At 46.3% G+C, this 20,752-nt stretch overlaps 1 protein-coding gene across 1 annotated transcript in view; it reads right to left on the minus strand.

The window, feature by feature from the left end:
- Positions 1-1,395: 1,395 nt before the first annotated feature.
- DAGLA (diacylglycerol lipase alpha) overlaps positions 1,396-20,752 on the minus strand; it is a 49,878-nt gene continuing 30,521 nt past the window's right edge. Inside the window, exons 14-20 of the mRNA XM_030560842.1 lie at positions 18,635-18,777; positions 17,155-17,223; positions 15,934-16,006; positions 12,361-12,557; positions 11,860-11,989; positions 10,466-10,647; positions 1,396-7,325 (exon numbers count right to left, since the gene is read on the minus strand). Of these exons, the coding sequence (XP_030416702.1) occupies positions 6,398-7,325; positions 10,466-10,647; positions 11,860-11,989; positions 12,361-12,557; positions 15,934-16,006; positions 17,155-17,223; positions 18,635-18,777 (1,722 nt within the window). The 3' untranslated portion in view covers positions 1,396-6,397. The remainder of the gene's footprint in view (positions 7,326-10,465; positions 10,648-11,859; positions 11,990-12,360; positions 12,558-15,933; positions 16,007-17,154; positions 17,224-18,634; positions 18,778-20,752) is intronic.

The raw sequence follows: 20,752 nt of genomic DNA on the forward strand, positions 1-20,752 counted from the left end.
ATGGGAGAAAGATACTGAAAATATTATATAATGCCATTTTATAAGTCAATGAGATACCCTCCCTGGGAATACTGTGTGCAGTCCTCATCAGAGGCATGGAAAAACATCCATATGAAGAGATGGGTAAGATTGGGACTGCATAGCTATAGAAATGAGACAAATCAGAAGGGGACATCATAAAGACATATAAAATACTGAATGATATCATGAAGGTAGACAAGGTGTTCCAGTACAAAGGAACATTCAACAAAATAGAAAGGGATCGTACCTTTGATGGGGTATCAAGCCTTGTGGATGGGGGGGAAGCGGTACATGTAGTATATTTTGACTTTAATAAGTGTTTTGATATTGTCTTGCATGACCTCCTCATAAACAAACTGAGGAAATACAACCTAGATGTAGCTACTATAAGGTGGGTGTATACCTGGTCGGAAAACCATTTCCAGAGAGTAGTTATCGGTAATTCAAGTGGGGTCCCACAGGGATCAGTTCTGGGTCCGGTTCTGTTCAATGTCTTCATCAATGATTTAGCATAGAGAGTACACTTATAAAATTTGCAGATAGTACCAAGCTGGGAGGAGTTGCAAGTGCTTTGGAGGACAGGATTAAAATTCAAAATGATCTGGACAAACTGGAAAAATGGTCTGAAGTAAATAAGATGAAATTCAATAAGGACAAACACAAAGCACTCCACTTAGGAAGAAACCATCAGTTGCACATATACAAAATGGGGAATGACTGCCTAGGAAGGAGTACTGCAGAAAGGGATCTGTGGGTGATAGTGGACCATAAGCTAAATATGAGAACAGTGTAACACTATTGCAAACATCATTCTGGGATATATGAGCAAGAGTGTTGTAAGCAAGACTCTAGATGTAATTCTTCTGCTCTACTCCATGCTGATTAGGCCTCACCTGGAGTATCGTGTCCAGTTCTGGGAAAGTCCAGAGAAGAGCAACAGAAATGATTAAAGGCCTAGAAAACATGACCTATAAGGGAAGACTGAAAAAACTGTGTTTAGTCTGAAGGGTTGAATGGGTGCAGGGATCCCAAGGGGCAGTTAGGAAGGAGGGGAGTTGGATGGGGCAGCAGGGGGCAGTCAGGGGCAGGAGTTCTGGGGATGGTCAGGGAGAAGAGGTGGTTGGATGGGACAGGGGTCCCGGGGGGGGCATTCAGGAATGAGTGGAGGGGTTGGGTGGGGGTTCTGGGGGCAGTCAGGGGACAGGGAGCAGGGTGTGTGTGGATGGGGCATGGGGGGGCCATCAGGGAACGGGGGGGTGGATGAGGCAGGAGTAGGAGGGGGCTATCGGGGGGGGAGGGGGCAGGGGCCAGGCCCATGCCTGGCTGTCTGGGGAGGCACAGCCTCCCCGAACTGGCCTGCCATACAATTTCCAAAAGCTGATTTGGCCCTCAGGCCAAAAAGTTTGCCCACCCCTGCTCTAGACCATTTTTGCAATTTTAGAGTCTGGAAAGTCTATAGTGTTTTGTATTAACTATCACTACTTCTGAATAAAATTAAAAGGAAAAACTACTAGAGTTGCAAATTTACACCAAGATCATACATCAGAAGGTGGAGTATGCACCTAGGGCACCAAGCTGCAAAGTCCTGACCATTTCCTATGAAGTGCTGATCACCTTCAACTCCCATAGAAGCCACCAAGCACTGAGGGAGCTCAACATTCTTTAGATGAGAATAGGTGAACAGCAGTCCGGAAGCCAAGGCAATGGTGAGCTGGGTGGATGCAGTCAGGATGGAGAAGGTGGGATAGAGCGCTGGAACTGGTGCCAAACAGGACATGGACTGGGGCACCATCTTCTTGACAAAGAGTAACCTCACCATCTGGGGCACCAAGAAAAGAGAGGAGAGGGCTCCTGACTGAGTGAAGGGTAGAGGCAGACACCAGCTTAGGAGAGAAGCGAGGAAAGCGGTAGCAACAGGAGATGGTCCCAAACTGGAAGTGCAGATCTAAGGAAGGGTAGTGAAGAGATCATCAGCTCTCTGCAGCAGGGACTATCTTTTTGTTCTGTGTCTGTGCTGCACCTAGCACAAGAGGGTCCGGGTCTCTGACTAGGGCACTACCACAACACAAACAAGAAAATAATTTATGAAAGTATCTCCACACATTAAAACCTGATGCAAAACTGCTACAAAGGCCAGATCCAAGTCCACTGAAGTCAATGGGAATCTCTCCATTATCTTAAATAGGCTTTGGATCAAGCTCCTAAAGCCCAGAGGGCAGCTCAGAAATATGCCAGTGTTTGAAAAAGCACAAGAGAAATATCGATCACCCAAGCACATACAGCCCTTCACGGATCCTTACTACTTTCAGAGACAGGATTAGAGCCCATCTCTCTTTGATCTAGGAGGTGTGGGAGTTAAACTGGTGCTGTTACGATGGTTTAAAGCCTCACATGTTGTCCCTGAATGTTCCCAGGTTTCAGGGATACAGTCCATCACTGTCTGCTATGGGCTTTGAAGATAAAACATGCTATGCAAGTACAGTCTCATTATTATTCACAAAGTGCCTAATTGGGGGGGTTTCTTTGTTGGACTCTTTGGCAAAGCTGCATTAGTGTATTAGGTTTTACTTTATACATTTTAATTTTTAAGGTGCACAAAACCAGCCTCTCAACTCCAGCATTTTGGGTGCCTTCTGCTCTGACCCTTCACTAGAATGGCACTCCAGTACCAATCACCCACTGATTAGGATGGAAGGCAAGAGTGGGCCTCAAGAACTGACACAAACGATTAAACAGCTTAGCTGCTCTCTAACGTGTCAGGTACATCCAGTACTGCCCCAGTGATGTCCCACTGACATTTCAATGGGCTATCCAAACATTAAAGGCACAAGGTGGCTGCACAGGAGCTGGAGGATAAGATCCAGCAGTCAAGCAGCGAAGGAACCTTAAGTGCTAGGTATGGTTGTCTCAGAAAACATATCAGAGCAGAGGAAAGGCAGAAAAGATGGAAAGCAGCATGGGGTATTTATGACAAATTAGTGATGGGTTCAATGTTAAACAAAAACACATCAAATATGTTCTTTTGGGTGCAATGGGAGGCTGTGTTTTGCAAATGCTCTCTATAATGCGTAAGACAATGGGGTGGAGTTACGCTTCAGTCACTTCAAGGGGAAAATTTAACGTGTGTTTGGGCAGCGCTGGTGCAAAGAGCATGGGCTTACTCTGTGCAAAGAGTCCTGATTCCCCAGGAGGGGACAATGAAAAATGACTACAAGAGGGGAAACCATGAGATACTGGAGTTAGAAACTTTGCTAATTGGACCCTCTCACACCTTGACTTCCCTCTTCTTTGGTCGGTGGCAGCCCTGGGAAACGGGAGGCTGCATATTTCCAAATCCTGTGCAGAAGCCCCTCAGCCACAGAGCATGTAAACTGGGGAGCAAGAATGCACCCTGCTGGCCTGATTCCTCTACAGCTGGTCAGGGAGAGAGCTTCTGAATTCCCTGTAATCCGATGGCTTTGAACAAGTAGACAGTGTTAAAACATACAACTGCAACAAAAGGATGTCCAGGTCAGATGTGACATCTTAGTGCAATAGTGTGACCCATTAGTTATAATCTGGTCACTAGTAAAATCACTTAAATGCTAACAAAAGCTTCACTACCAGGGAAGCTATCAGATCCCATAATTTCTGTGACTCTGACCCCCTAATCTCCCAAAATCGGGAATCAGCTTCACCTAGCCTCAGCAGATTCTCTGAGGCATCTCCTAACACAGTAGCTATGTACCTAACTACTAGAGGTTGGGATGATTCCTTCATTAATGTTTGTAAAGTGCTTTGAAGATATAAAGCGCTAGATAAGTGCTAAGTGTTGTTATTACCACCCGACCTCAGCCTACTGGGCAAGGCAGGAACATGCGCCCTTTCCCCAAGGCTAGCAGACGGCTTGAGGCAGGGTGTCACCCTGTCCACACTGCAGCACCCTCAGCAGACTGCTGCAGGTGGTGAGCCTAGCCTGCTAGTCCAACTCCCTAAATTCTGCAGACTCCCCTTGTTATTCTAAACTGTAGTGCTCATTGTAATGCCTTCCTGAAAATCATCTTTTAATTCCCTTATCATGCATTCTGCCCTGCACTTCCAATGGAAGATGGCATTAATAGTTGTTCTTGTACAGGTGCCAGAACCATTCATGTTGTCAGCACAATGCTGGTTAACTGTTGCTGCAAAGCCAGCAAGGGGAACACACCACACTGCTCTTTTTGGTAGGGTCTATTTAAAAAAAAAAAAAAAAAAAAAGAAGAGGAACTTTGTTGCTCAGCAACTAATAATCTAAAAAAAAAAGAAAAAAGATATTTAGAATCTGGAGGACATTCTTCCCTCTGATTGCCGGAGTCTTAAGAAAGGTCACATTTGGAATCTAAACTACTGGGACAGTTAAAAGATTTTGTTTTAGTATTTATAAATGGAAACGTCTGCACTCCCAATGACTAAGCACTTCATGATGGGGACTGGGGAATTTACCCTACAAGATACTGTCACACTGGACACATAGGAGCCAATTCAATATTGCCACGCTGAGTGGGGATAAAAACGTTCCTGTTCTTACTTGGTGCCATTTTACACTATTTTTTGTTTGGTGTTTGTACAGCAGCTCTCACAAACAACCAACAACAAAGCTGTACCATGATGGTGGATTGGACCCATCGATTCCCGTTGTGTAATGGGGCTAACCTATCAGAAGCATGGAATTCTCACTGTACTGGGAATTGCACAGCCAAGGGCTCCGGTAAGATGGGGCATTTTACTGACTCAAACAGGAGATTCTTTTCCGGTGAAGGAGGGCAGAGCTGCAGAAACGGATTGGTTCTGCTGAGTTCTGATACAAAGTCTTTTTCCAGTTAGAGCACTCTTGCAGGTCACAGTATGTTTAACTGCCTAAGCAGTTAATCTCCCTCCTGCTTCCATCATCGGAAAATCCCTTCCATTCATTTGATAGAGCCAGCAGGCTACCTTGGGCACTGGAATTGAGAGCAACAGGAGGGGTTGCTCAGTCACAATTTTGTTGACAATATATTGGGGCTTTTTAACCAGTTGTCGTGCAGCAGGGTGAAGGGGATGAACCCCTGGTGGGTGGGAAGGCATGCAGCTTCCCCTTGGGCTTGGATCAAAGGGCCTCCACTTTGAAACAAGGATTTGCAATAACAGCACCTCCTGCCCCCTCCACTCTCCCCTCAGCCCCCAAATTGAGGGAACGGCAAGGGAAGGGGAGAGAGAACATTCTTCTTGCTCCAGGAAGGCTTTCCAATTTGCGTAATGAATACCTTCTGAAAAGCTTAGCAGCTCTGTAAACATACATGAGATTTCAACACTTGGTAAAGGTTCATCTTTTCCCTGAACTCCGATGGCAGAGACCAGCATTGGTCTGCAGGGAAGGTGGACTGACGACCAGGAACAGGCCCAAGGAGGCTCCCAGGCTCCACAGGCACCTGGCAGACAATGCTGGGCACTGGCAAGCCTTTTAAATACCAAAAGCTAGTTTAAACCAATCTATCCATGCGGTATTGAGATGAAAATCCTATCAGTCTGTGGTGGGAATATCTCCAGTTCTGAGTGGTCCAGGGAGCTGTGAAGTGATGAAGGCGAAATCCAAGAGACCTTCTCCACCCTTCTTGTGGAGGACGGATGCAGCAGTGGCCTTCGGCTCTCTAGTACACGGATTTCCTTTCTTCTCAGAAGAAGCCTGGTAGTCAATTAACCCAGAGGTAATTGGTGGAGCGAAAACACACAGTGCCAGCCTGATTCTCGCTGCGCCTGGTCAGGGAGAGGGTGACTGCATTCCCCAGGAATACAGCTCCAATGGCTTTAAAACGGGAGAGAGTGTCTTATAAAAACAAACACCATGAAAGGGTGACGAATTGGTGCTTGGGTCAGACATGACGTGTTAGTGCAATTGGGCCCAAAGTCGCAATCTGCTCACTATTGACACCATTTAAATGACAACAGGGAGGTAATCTGACCCTTACTTCTGTTATTCCAGTCCTCTAACCTCAGGGAATCCACCCCCTGACTCCAGCAGACTCCCTCAAGCAGGAAATCTGAGCCCTGTGCCTCAGCAGATGCCCCAAGGCAGGGAATCTGCCCCCTGATTTAATCCAGTAAGCTGAGGTAGGGAAACCAAACATCTAACTCCATTGATGAGACCCTCTTAGTGTAACAGGCTTTGAGAGGCAGTACATCTTCTCCCAAACTTAAGCATACGACCTAGCATATGGAATCCATCCCCCTGATGTTACTATGCCACCAGCATGGCACCCCAGAAGGAACATTCTCAGGCATCTCCTCCACTTCCGAACTGCCCAATGACCAGCTCCTCCAAGTGTTATCCCAGCATTCAGCTCATAGGATTGGCTCTTGGAGCCTAACATCCACTCCTGCACTAGAGGGCTGAGATCATGAGGTCCTCTTGCTTGGCAGGGCTGGTCACATGACCAGCTGGAGTGGAAGTCCGGATTTTGTCAGTGACCAGGCATTCCTGGCTGCTCATGCCTGTGGGAGTGATGTCCATAAGCTCCCCAGACGAACTCAGAGGGAAGGAGGGTGAGACCGAGATGCCAGAAGAGGGATCTGCTGAGCCAGCAAACAACCTAGGGGGCTTGGGGACTAGGTTGGGCTCATACTGTGCTCTCAGCAGGATCTCCTGATCACTGACTGACTTGGGCATCTCAGCAAAGTCACTGGAGCTGTCAGATACCATCATGCAGTAGAGGTCCTGGAAAGAGCTGCTTTTGCTGTCCAAGTTAAAAAGGCTGTCTATAAATTCGGCAAACTCCAGCACTTGTGGACTGGGCACATCAGTGAGCCGCCCATTCTGGAGCGTCAGTTCCTCCCGAGGGGTGAAGGAAACGTGATCCCCTTCGCTACCAGCCCCTTCCTCACTGTCACGTCGCTGGGGGGTAGTGCCACCACTGTTGTGCAAGGCCTCCGGGGGCTGGGTCTCCTGGGAGTGTTTGGAGAGGCTGTCGGCAGCAAGCAGCTCTGTCCGTGAGCTGAGGGAGGGGTTTTCCTCAGGGATAACGGGGTCTATATAAAAGCAGTGCGTCTCATCCTTCTCCATGACAACGTGGAGGCTGGGTGAACCACGGATGCTCCGAAAGCCAGAGGAGCGCCTCGACTCAAAGCTGTAGATGGACTCATTGTCAGACAGACTTTCCATGGTAGCGAGAGGAGCACGACGGTCCTGCAGGTCCACAGACAAGCGCTCCTTGGTATCCAGAAGCAGGAGTTCCACGGGGTCCCTCTGCACGGGAGAAAAGAGCTTGGTCTCATAAAACCCCTCCAAACTGATTTCAGAATGGGACTTGCTCCTGCAAAGAGACAACAGAAACATGAGGCAGCTGCATGACTCTGAAACCTGACTTATATCAGCTCATTCCTGTGTAAATGAGGGAGTCCCAGACACCATCTCTCAGCACCGACATAGCTCTGCTTACTGAGTGCACATCAGATATCACCTCTGGGCCCAGCACTTTCACATACACCTTGGCAGTCAGCATCTCAATCTCCACCTCCTACCTTCCAACACTGTCAGTTAAAGCTTCACCTGCCACAAATTTAACCCATCAACCTGTACCTAGTTCCCTGAGTAGCCTCTCCCCTGGATGGAAATGATGGAAAGTGAAGCAGCAGCAGCCTCCAATCCTGGACTGCCCTATCTCTGACCCTCCCTTTCACAGCACAAGGCTTGAGAGAGTAACCTCCTCTCCCCTTCACCCACCTCCAGAACAAGAATAGCCTCACATTATTCCACTCTAGAGTCTGCTTTGGCTAGAACATGGAAGTCTCTCTCCTCTGGGTAGTTAACAGCCTCTTCCTCCTCTCTGCTTGCTCCTACCTCCCTCTTTTTGGCCTCATTGTAGCCTTCACTAATCACAGAATCAAGGACTGGAAAGGACCTTGACAGCTCTTCTAGTCCAGTCCCCTGCCCTCATGGCAGGACTGCTCCCTCCTCTGGCTGCTCTACTGTCATGGTTCTGCCCCTGCCTACCCTCTCATTCTGTCTCAGGTGATGGCTCCTGATCAGGGCCTAGAACCCCTCTGTTTCCAGTCTACTACTTTCTCATCTCATCTTTTTCTTTAACTTCAGATACTACTCAGTTTTATCCCGGGGTGCATACTTCAACAGCCTTAATGACTCCATCATGTTCGGCCTCCCTACATGGAAGCCAGATAAGTGCACGGCTTCCTCTCAGCTTCCTTTATCTGAAATCTCAGAAACAGAAGTCCTTTTCTGGGGTAGAAGTGGCCCCTTCAAGCACAGCTCCATCTCTTCATCCCCATTTGCTCCAAGCGTCTATAGTCTTCCTCCTCCATCGCTCGTGTCTGCAAACTGGCTATCTCCAATGCAACCATGTTCATAAATCACTCACTTCACATTTTCTGCAATCTTCATCCAAGTCCTCTCCTCTCTCACTTTGACTACTGCAACTCTCGTTCTGTGGCCTCCCCAGTCCCAATTCTGCCAATCCCAGCATGTGCATATGCCCCAAACCCTCACACAGGTACAAATGAGTGCAACCACACTCACTTCCCTTCCCCTACAAAATTCCACTGGCTCCCCATCTCGTTCTCACTGAAAATTACCTTCCTTGTTTTTGTAACTCCCAATGGTCTGGCTCCAGCCAGCCTCACAGTAACTGCCTACTTCCTTCCCAACTCTCTCTGCCCCGGCCTGTTTCCTGTCCATCACTAATCTGGCCTCCCTCACTATGATAGCCTTCTCTTCTGCAGCTCCTGCCAGCCTTCCTGGGTTCATCTGCCTTACAGTCTCTCTATTTCACATCTCAGCTGGGAACATACTTTCCCCCCCTTGCCCATGCCTCTGTACTTCTCTCTTCCCCTGAAATTTTCTGTAATAACTTTATTTACACTGTAAATCATTTTGGGATACACTTTACATAAGGAACTATACAAAATGTAGCATTCTGCTCACTATGACAGTCTCAGATAGTATCTATTACCATTGATACCATCTATTACTACCAGTACAATCATATTTACAGGGTACTGGAAAAGAGAAATCTACCCTGCAGGGATGCAAGCTTCGCTCCACCACCAAATCCCAGTCTTGTCCCAAGGGAAACCCCTTCTTTGCCCCGGAGTAAGAAGGAAAGTTGCCATGTCCTTTCACCACTGGGTTTCACTTTGCTGTATCAATGGACTTTTGGCATGATATGATCTTCTTTATTTCCTAGGTAAAAATCCCACTTGAGAAGCTACTGAATCTATACTTCACACATGGGCCAGTCACAATTTTCAAAGGGTACTTGTGACTCTGGCAGCACAAGTGCCAGCTCACGCCAAGGCCTTAGGTCTCAGCTGAACACTGATAAATATATAGCTGGAAACCAATCTGGCTCACCTGTGTGTTGGTATCGTTAACATAGGTGTTAGAGTATGCAAATGTGCTTAGACTTTATGAAATGTTTGTAAACTGACGCTTGCATTAATCTCACTTATAATATTTGTATCCCATGCTATAAGTTAATATTTACGTGTTTGCTCTATAACTGTAAAAGTGTTTGCTCTGTAACTGCAAATCACCAGACAGGAGAAAGGCATTCACAAAAGTGAAATACTACTTTGCCTTCGGAGATGTTAGCTCTGGCCCAACAAAAGAAGGCCCATCAACACCAGACAAACCACTGTGGAACATCAGTGGACAAAAGACTTTGTTAGTTGCTTCCACTCACTCACCCCCGACCCTGCTCATGAAGAGAAGACAATTCCTCCCAACAGCTGAACTTGCATCTCAAAGCAGAAGTGGGAAAGGAATAAAAGGCCCTAACAAGGAGAAACAGTATCTTTTATGCAAAAGATCCTCAGTGCCTGGTCTGGGTTAGCCCTAAAGGACATACAGAGCTTGCTTATTATAGAAACTTTTATTACCTTTTGAAACTTAACACTGGAACTCATTTGTGTGTGTGTGTATGTGTTTAGCTACTTTAAACTTTGTAAATAACTCTCTTATTTCCTTTTCTTAGTTAATACATCTTTAAATAGTTTATTATAGGACTGGCTGCAAGTGTTGTCTTTGGTGTGAGATCCAAGATGCAATTGACTTGGGGTAAGTGACTGGTCCTTTGGGATTGGGAATAACCTGAATATTACTATAATCTTTGGTTGGAGGAACCATCTATCAAAGGTAACCTTACCTTGGTGCCAAGATAGATCAGAGTTCACAAGAGGACTGTCTGTGACTCCATGTTAAGGCTGATGTAGTGCTTGAGGAGTTCACACTTGATAATAGCTTGGTGAAATCTAAGTACAGAACTCACAACCAATTTGGGGTTTGTGCCCTGCTCCTTAACAGTCCATACGGGGCTTGATCTCATGCTCTTGAGCCACTGCAGGACAGCTTGGCAGTGACCAGGGATCCTGTGGGAGGCAACAACCCCTCCACAGGCCTTGGGTAAAGTTTTCAAGGAAATTAAAGGCATATCCTTACTTGACGCTGCTGTTCCTTCTGTCCACTGTTATGGCTCCAATCCCGATCTGTAATGAGGGTCCGCTGGGCAGGGGCTGATTCTGGAAGATCAATTCCGGGTTGAGATCCACTTCTGTTGGACTCACCATCACTTTGGCTGCAGAAAGCAAGGCAGTTTTGCCCTTGTTGTAATTCTCCAAGACCTAATCAAAATAAGATCAGCTTTGCTCAGTGACCGTTTCTGTTCTGACCATTGAACATCCCCCAGACAAGCCAACTTATCCCCGATTTGCTTCTTATCATCAGCCTTTGCAAGCCTAGAGGGATCTCAAAGGCAAGGATCATACCTAGGATCACACATGCTGATATTATACAAATATTGACACTAAAGCCACACTGTCAGTACGTACTGCTGGAACCCAGCACGGGGAAAGCAACTAGGGACCTTGCCTGTGGTAGCCCTATGATTAGCAGGGCCTAGGAGACCTGGGTAAAGCTATGTGCCACTGCCTCATGACTAGGAACTGTATTTGTATCATTCTGCAGCCCTTACCCATGTGTGGTGGAAGGCACTCAGATAAGCAGTCCCACTGAGGGTTGTAAAATCAGGCCCAATGACTTAAGACATGTCCTACTGTGTGACATGTAGATGCCTAATATTGCCTCTGTAGCAAAACGGAAAGATTCTACAAAGGCTCTAGCATGTTGGGAGGTGCTGGACAACTCAGGGACCTCTACACACGTCACTGCTGCCCCACTGAGGAAGTTGTGGCTTATTAGATTAACTTTGAATACATGAGCAGTCCTTTGGCAGAGAGAGGAAGGGTGTGGAATAGGCAGGTTCTGAAGGAAGGAACCAAGAAGCAGACAAGACTAAGGAGACAGCTGAGGCTGGGGTTCACACTGTGCTGTTTTGGAAATGCAGCACGGTCAAGTGGATAGGCACTTAACGGGGACTCAGAAGACCCAAGTCCTATTTCCAGCTCTGCAATGAATGAGCTGTGTGACCCTGGGCCAGACTTGCCCACTTTGTGCTTCAGTTTCCCTTCCCACTCTTTGACAACCTTGTCAATTTAGACTGTAAGTTCTCTAGAGCAGGGACTGGCTCTTACTATGTGTACACAGAATGCCTAGTACAGTGGGCACCAATCTTGGCTGGAGCCTCTCAGTGTTACTGGAATACACTACTCTGTATAAGAGTTAATAAAACCAGGTGCCAGCACGTGACTTTTTGACTCTTCAACAAGGGCATAACTTTGGTTTGGAGCAGCTGAGTGGGGATTCTACCAGCTTACGCCCTCGTTCAACCTTCCCATCTCCTGCCACTCCCAGGGTCTGAGACTCAGAAGCTATATTGCTGTGCTGAGTCTCCCCCTATCCCTCCCGATATCAGAGACTCAGACACTCAGCATTACCTTGTTGAGCCCCTCCATGACCACATAAGGGAGGTGTTCATGCAGCATTGCAGGGGAGATGATGACTTCATTAAATGCTTTATTGTCGCCCCAAATTGCAAAGTAAGTGGGATCCTCCTGTTCACAGCAACTGGAATAAAAGTCAGGGATCAAAAGAAAGGGAGAGATGAAGACATGGGAGAGCATGTGAGTCAGAGAGGGAGAAGGAGGGAGAATGTGAGGAGACAGTAGGGGCCAGAGACAGAGAACAAGAGGATGGGAGGGGCGCAGTAAAAGAGAAGAGACGTTGAGTTACATATACTACTGCCACTTCTCCCAATCCTGATGCAAGATCTCCACTCCTTCTATCTCCTCTCCAGGACAGACACAACCATCACAGGATGGTGCTAAATAACTCCCACTTTCAGACAAAGCAAGCTTGGGTCCCTTTCCAAAACTGAAGTGTGCCTCCCGGCCCCAGGCACTGGCTTGCAGCATGGCTGCAGCTCCAGCTGTACTTACCAGCACTGCTCGGCAGGGTGATTGTGCACCACATGGATGATGCGGCCAGGTGGATAGAGTGGCGTACTGGCAGACAGGGCAATAGTTAGGTCACTGGGGTAAGTCCAGAGACGGCTACTGGTCACTGAATTCCCTTCAGTCTCTTCTGGGAGCTCTGACTTGGGTATACACTTTGTGGCACCCACGATGATTCGCCACTGTCCAAGAAGAGAGAAAGGAGGAGAATGAGGTGATGCAACGGATTGTGATGTCAAAATACAGAAAGGGATAGTGTGGAGATGAGAAAAAAGAATAGGATAAAAAGCCAGGGGAGAAGGGGGCGCACAGTGTCATATTCCTTGGGTCACTTCACATTAGACTGTTGCTGGGTTTGGTTAAACAGGATACAAAGTGTCCCAAAACAACAAAATCGGGCTTGCGCCCTTATTTGCTTAATCAGAAAACAAAGGAAAGTTAAAAGGTCTCCTTTGCTGAAGGTTTCCTTAGAGGAGCCAGAGACATGGCGTGAAAGTGTTATCAGCCTACATTGGAGGGCCAGGTATGGCGAATCTTTTACAAAGAGATATTTTATCATACCTATTTATTAGGCATTTGAGTTAAGTAGACATTAGCAACAAAAGAAAGAAGAAAAAGTTCTAAAGAATCTGCATGAAAACCAGTTCCCCTCTCAGTTTCGCTTCCCTGGTCCTTGTGAAATCACAATCTCAACAGTTTTATATACCCACAGAACACTGAAAGACAAGCAGCATAGACAACAGCTGAATTTCTAATGTGAAAAACAAGCAGAGAACAAACAACCCAAACAAACAGAAAAAAACTTTCAAGCATGCCACACTAAACAACCACACAAAAAGACAAGGACTCCTTTTTCCCCATTTATAGGTCACCTTTAAAATCCTTGATATTAAAAAAGCTACTAGTGTTAATAAGACTCTTGTTATCCCTTAGATCGGGGTGCCCAACCTATGGCCCACCGGAGCATTTCCTAAGGCCCACAGCCTGTTTCAACATAATATACTAACAGCCAATTCATTTGCATTTGTTCACATCATTTTCATTTACACAAATGTGTAAATAAACAATACTGTACCTAGAAACATGCTATCTAAATATATATGAAAAAAGCTGAACTTAAAATATAAATCAATATGGGTGAATTTAAATCTTATTAAAACAGGTTGAATCTGTTTGGCCCACACAAGGTTGTGCTTAGGTTTATGTGGTGTGACAGACCCAGGTTAGTGGGGTACAGGAGTCTGGTAGAGGGCAAATATACTGGTCACTGGATGAGTAGTTTTCTGTTCCCTGAGTGACCAGAGCAGGGGCTGCACTGGAGTAATCAGGAACCTGCTAGAACCAATTAAGGCAGACAGGCTGATTAGAACACCTGCAGCCAATCAAGGCAGGCTAATCAGGGCACCTGGGTTTAAAAAGGAGCTCACTTCAGTTTGCGGGGGGCATGTGAGGAACTGGGAGCAAGAGGCACAAGGAGCTGAGAGTGAGAGAGTGTGCTGCTGGAGGACTAAGGAGTACAAGCGTTCTCAGACACACCAGGTATCAGAGGGGTAGCCATGTTAGTCTGGATCTGTAAAAGCAGCAAAGAGTCTTGTGGCACCTTATAGACTAACAGACGTTTTGGAGCATGAGCTTTCGTGGGTGAATACCCACTTCGTCAGATGCATGTAGTGGAAATCTCCAGGGGCAGGTATATATATGCAGGAAAGCTAGAGATAATGAGGTAGTTCAATCAGGGAGGATAAGGCCCTGTTCTAGCAGTTGAGGTGTGAAAACCAAGGGAGGAGAAACTGGTTCTGTAATTGGCAAGCCATTCACAGTCTTTGTTTTATCCTGAGCTGATGGTGTCAAATTTGCAGATGAACTGTAGCTCAGCAGTTTCTCTTTGAAGTCTGGTCCTGAAGTTTTTTTGCTGCAGGATGGCCACCTCAAGGTCTGCTATAGTGTGGCCAGGGAGGTTGAAGTGTTCTCCTACAGGTTTTTGTATATTGCCATTCCTAATATCTGATTTGTGTCCGTTTATCCTTTTCCGTAGAGACTGTCCAGTTTGGCCGATGTACATAGCTGAAGGGCATTGCTGGCATATGATGGCGTATATTACATTGGTGGACGTGCAGGTGAATGAACCGGTGATTGTGTGGCTGATCTGGTTAGGTCCTGTGATGGTGTCGCTGGTTTAGATATGTGGGCAGAGTTGGCATCGAGGTTTGTTGCATGGATTGGTTCCTGAGCTAGAGTTATTATGGTGCAGTGTGCAGTTACTGGTGAGAATATGTCCACATATCTACACCAGCGACACCATCACAGGACCTAACCAGATCAGCCACACAATCACCGGTTCATTCACCTGCACGTCCACCAATGTAATATACGCCATCATATGCCAGCAATGCCCCTCAGCTATGTACATCGGCCAAACTGGACAGTCTCTACGGAAAAGGATAAACGGACACAAATCAGATATTAGGAATGGCAATATACAAAAACCTGTAGGAGAACACTTCAACCTCCCTGGCCACACTATAGCAGACCTTAAGGTAGCCATCCTGCAGCAAAAAAACTTCAGGACCAGACTTCAAAGAGAAACTGCTGAGCTTCAGTTCTTCTGCAAATTTGGCACCATCAGCTCAGGATTAAACAAAGACTGTGAATGGCTTGCCAATTACAGAACCAGTTTCTCCTCCCTTGGTTTTCACACCTCAACTGCTAGAACAGGGCCTCATCCTCCCTGATTGAACTATCTCATTATCTCTAGCTTGCCTGCATATATATACCTGCCTCTGGAGATTTCCACTACATGCATCTGACGAAGTGGGTATTCACCCACGAAAGCTCATGCTTCAAAACGTCTGTTAGTCTATAAGGTGCCACAGGACTCTGGTCAGACAGCAAGAGGAAGGTCCTGTGGTGAGAATAAAGAAGGTGTTTGGAGGACGCCATGGGGAAGGAGCCCAGGGAGTTGTAGCTGTCATACAGCTGTTACAGGAGGCACTATAGACAGCTGCAATCCACAGGGCCCTGGGCTGGAACCCAGAGCAGAGGGTGGGCCTGGGTTTCCCTCAAACCGCCCAACTCCTGATCAGATACAGGAGGAGTTGACCCAGACTGTGAGTTCCACCAGAGGAGAAGATCACTAAGGTGAGCAAATCTGCCAATAAGTGCAGGACCCACCAAGGTAGAGGAGGAACTTTGTTACAGTGGTAATAAGGCTGGACACCACTGCCTTAGAATGCTGGCATTTCCCAGTCTGCTGGAAATGAATCTTTACGACATAATATACATATAAATCCTCCATCTCCAAAGGGTTAACGTAATCTACTTAACCCAAAACTGCACAACGAAATAGACACCATGTAGCCATGGGTATAAAACTCCACACCCGCTCCATTACTTAGTCCATTACTGGCTATTGCTCGCTAAAGGCCTGGAAGAGCTAGAACTGGAGTGTGAGATCCTAAACAGATTCAGCTCAGGACAACACCCTATTTGTTCGGTCTGGTGTTTCCATGCAAATAAATGTCAAGGCTTTTCATTCCAGGTGGATTTGAATCTTCTTACCTTTGGTTTGTTACTTCTCTGGAGAACATCAAGGAGCTGCCGGCGAAATCCCTCTAGCTGTGAAAGACCAATCCTGGAAGAGAGAGAAAGAGAGAAAGGGTGTTAGCTACAACTGCACAGGTGACTCCCAAGAAGTAAGCACCACAACAGAGGTACCAAGGAGAGGTGGGACTGACAGAACAGAAGAGTGAGATACCACAATACAAGAGATGGTACAAAGATTTGGGAGATGCCACGATACAGATGACCCAAGAAACATCACAGAGATGTGAGATTACATAATATAGGTAACGATGTGTAAGAAGCCACAGATACATTGATTAGATAGTATATGGGTATCAGATGTGACAATATAGATAACCAAGGAGATGGATACTGAGGTGTGAGATGGCATGAGGCAGATAGACAGTACCTGGTGTGATGTCACAACACGAGGAACCAGGAAAATGGTTCAGAGATATGAGAGACTACAAAACAGGTAAGCCAAGGATATGGTACAGCAGTATAAGACACAACCATATAGATCATCAGGGAGACAATGGACAAATGAGAGATGTCATCATATAGATTGCCAATAATAATAATAGTCAGTACTGCAGGGCACTTTTCCTCCAGAGATCTTAAAGCACTTTACAGAAGTGGGTCTATCATTATCCCCATTTCAAAGATGTGGGGAGACACACCATGAATTGATGGTAGAGCTGGAAATAGAACCCAGGTCAACTGGTCCAAAGCCCCAGCCATTAGGCCACATATTTCCAATGTGATGATAAAAAGGTGCGAGATGTACAACTCTAGGTAACCAGGGAGAGGGTACATTGCTCTGAGATGACAGAGCACATGGAACCAGGGAGACAGTACACAGGTGCAGGATGACACAATACAGATACCATGAAGATGGCACAGATATATCAGATGTAACAATGAACATAATTGTGAAGTCAGGATATTCACCTTTTTACTCATACAGGCAACTGAGAGAGGGGAGGGATATGCCAAAACACAGGTGTGTGATACACCAATAAAGGTGTCCAGGTAAAAGATACAGCAATACAGGTAACTAGGAAAAGAGGGACAAGTAAGAAGCACATGAGGACAGGTAAATGAGGAAACTGGAGATAGATATGATCTAGGGGGAGGGAGGTTCAGACTGGAAACAGGTGCCTTTGGTATAAAACAAGTGGATACTGAAGTGAGGAATTCAGAGCTTTTTCAACTTGCCTGGGGACTAGATCTTTGCCAAGCACGACAGCAGTCACAAACTCTTTTGAGTACTCCATGGCATCCTCACTGGAAGAGAAATAGGATTCAAAAAGAACAAGAAGGATTTCACTGGCAGAGACTGGCACTCCATGGCCAAATTGCTCTTGGCCTCTGAAGGGTCTGATTTCCAAGAGGCTGGATTTGGGGGATTGTGGTGTTGTGCAGGCCACAATTTCTGTTCCTCACAGCATCTGGGGTTTCTACCTTGCTCCACAGGTGCTAGGCTTGAAATCCACTTCCTGTGCCCCAGGCGCTATTAGCCCTTGCATACACTTGGGAAAGGAAGTACTCAAATATTATGCCTCAAATTGAATCTCCCATAGTCTTCGGATGGCCAAGACACTTGAGAGAGATAGGAAGGACAGAACGCCCCATGACCACCTGAGACTGACACTACATGGTGCTTATGGGATTAAGAACATCACTTTCTGCATCACCCTGTCCCCGCTGGCCCAAGGTAAGTGAGCCAAGGCTCCCAGATTGCTGTTCCTTATGCAGATTTACATCGTCATTGGCCTCTCTCCGAATCATGGCCTCAGTAGCTAGAGGTCAAAACTACTGACAGAAGTCAAATGACAGGGTCTACAGATGTCACTGCAAACCACGTTAGAGTGCAATGAAGATTAGAAACATGATAAGTGGAGGCATCCCCTAGAACTATGGGATAGTCTGAGGTTTAGCAGCACACTCTAGTCATGGTTGTGTCTTCAACAGCCTAATGGATTTCTGCCAGGGGAAATCTAAATACATAAGCTACAGAGTTCCCTCAGTGACTATCCTGAGGAGTAATCCCTTGGACAGTCACTGCAGGGGACATTCTGTCCAACAGATACTGTGGAGACTCCTATCATGGTAACTGTCTTGAAGGATAATGACCAGAGTGATTACCATAAAGGGAAACCTCCCCGGGTGCCACAGAGACACAGGACTATCATCATGGATGACTCTCTGCAGCTGCTGTAAATACCCCCTGCAATGACAGTTGTGACTGCTCAAGGGACCCCACCCCTCTCTACGTCGGTCAAGATGGGTGATTTTTCTTTTTAAAACTACTATGAGTCACCTGCTGTATATCTATCTGCAATGGACAGAGGAGCACAGCGCCCTGAATCACATAATATGCAATGAAGGATGTGGGAAGGGAAACACTTGTGCCATGTGACTTCACAGATTTAGTGGGTGTCTGGGGCAGCTGTCCACCTGGCATCAAAACCAAGACAGACAGAACCAGGCTGGCTGGACACAACCAACAGCAATATCAGTTTCTATAGTAAATCACCCCCCATGGCTGTAAATTCTTTAGGGCAGGGATTGTCTCTTGCTATTTTTCAGTACAAGACCAAGTACAATGAGGCCTTGGGGTGCTATCATAGTACAAATAACACACAATAATGATCAGCTGCAACCCCCCAGTCAGGTCTCATCTTCCAACACATACCTCAGCAGCCCCCCTGGGGGAGAATAGGCATAGCACTTCAGCGATGGGTACTGCGGACGCAGCAGGAAGGACAGAATGGCAGCTGTGCCTGCCCCTAGGGAATGGCCCACCACAATCAGCCCATAGTGTTTTGTTCCTCTGCCCTGCAAAACAAAGACCAGCTGAGATACTGGAAGAATTTGGGAACCTTTCTACAATGCTCCCCCGGCTCAGCAAAAGCTGACTCTCCCATGCACTAGTGCTCCAGACCGTCCCTCCTTCCACTAATGGAAATTAATTATGGCCTGGTAGGACGACACTTTCTGGAGTGGTCGTGGAATTCAGATTCCATGCCGCCTCAGTCTAGGATACAGAATGACAGTTCCACCAAGCAAATCCCATCCCTGCCCCGGAAGGACCCTTCTTCTGAAGTGAAAGTGAAATTCCCTCAGTCCTAGGAGTCACATCAATAATTTAGTGGGGGCTCATCTATGCCTCATCTGACGGATGGGAGCAGGACACTTTTGTTACTACCTGTGAATCTGTCTCCTCATACCAGGGAACCCATGAGCCTGGAGACATAATGCGGGTAACCACATCCACTACCATTCATGGAGGCAACTTGAATAATTTTCAGGACAAGGGGACTAGTTCCAGAAACCTTTTTAGAGGGAAAACTTAGAGATATGTGCGACGAGAATAACCACAGATGCATATCTAACACACTGGGGTGCTCCCAATGGGCTGTACACTTGCCAAGGAAAATGGTCTACTCTGGAAAGGAGGATGAATATAAATTTGCTGGAATTGAGGGTGATCGGGAAGGCCATGGAATGTCTAGTTCCCCTCTTGACCTCATCTAGGTTCGGAGTGACAATTATGCAATAGTAGCTTACTTAAATAGCCAGGAGGAATTTCAATCTCTCCTCCAAGAATAGAGACTCTACGCATTTTACACTGGTGGAAGCTGCTGGTTTTGGCCACCTAAGTACAAAGCAAACACAACATTCAGGCCAAACAGCTGAGTCAACAGACTGTGCTCATGGAGAATGGGAAATGAACAGACAACCTCCATCCGTTCATCTTAAGGAATGAAGAATTCCACAGATCAATTTGTTTGCCTTGTTGGACTTTTCTTGTTGCAGTCACTGGGAGAGGAAGGCATGGAAAAATCAATGCATTCTCAGTTCAGCAGTCTGGTCCCCTAATGTTGGCGTTTTTTCCTTTCCCACTCCTTGCTCACGTAGCCAGAGTACTCCTGAAGACACCAAGATCTGGCCCCACAGTCCTTAGTCTTCCTGGCTCCTAGAAATGTTGGTTTGTTCCCTTGAATTCTATCTCCCACTAAAGGTCCAATCAGATGCCAAAAACTGAGAAATTCAAACTAGTGCTTGGAACTTGGATGGCTGCATCTTCTGGAGTTTAGATATTCTCAATAGCTGGCAGATTTACTCTTGTAATAAAAAAAATCCCCTTCTGAGCTTTACTATTCCATTTGGTATAAATTCAGAAGTTGGAAGCTCTAGGCATGGTCTGAATCATAAAGCTTACTAATAAAAAGCTATGTTGGCTTTATCAAAGCTCTGAATCTCAGTTCTCTGCATGACCAACAGCAACACTAGGGACCCCTAGGCTATAAGGAAGATCTACCATCACATTCTCAGAACTCCATGTTTATCAATTTAGGGTTCAAACTTTTCTTCAATTAAGACGGAAAAATCAAATCTGGTACCAGGACACAAAATGGAACTATTAGAAGCAACATCTACAATACTGCTGGCTTTTTTAGGAGCTTAAAGTAGCATTCTTAAATGGCCAACGCATCTACTAGGAAGGTAAGTGAAACAAATGCTTTGTCCATCAAAGAACCATTTCTTTAGCTTCTTTCTGGTAAAGCTGTCCTTCAGACAGCACTTGACTATTTCACAAAGTTGCTTCCCCAGAGCATGTTAATGGAGACATCTCCTTATCTTCCCCAGGGCCAGATCCTACCAAGCGACACCAAATTACATCTGCTGAAGATTGGACCTATCATATTCAAAACAATCTTACCAAAAGGAAGTCAAATTAAATTGCCTTGATGTGAGATGGATGATCAAGTATTATTTAGACAGGAAAAAAAACAAGATTTGTTTGTAC

The sequence above is a fragment of the Gopherus evgoodei genome, chromosome 4 (genome assembly GCF_007399415.2).
Source record: "Gopherus evgoodei ecotype Sinaloan lineage chromosome 4, rGopEvg1_v1.p, whole genome shotgun sequence".
Taxonomy (NCBI): domain Eukaryota; kingdom Metazoa; phylum Chordata; order Testudines; family Testudinidae; genus Gopherus; species Gopherus evgoodei.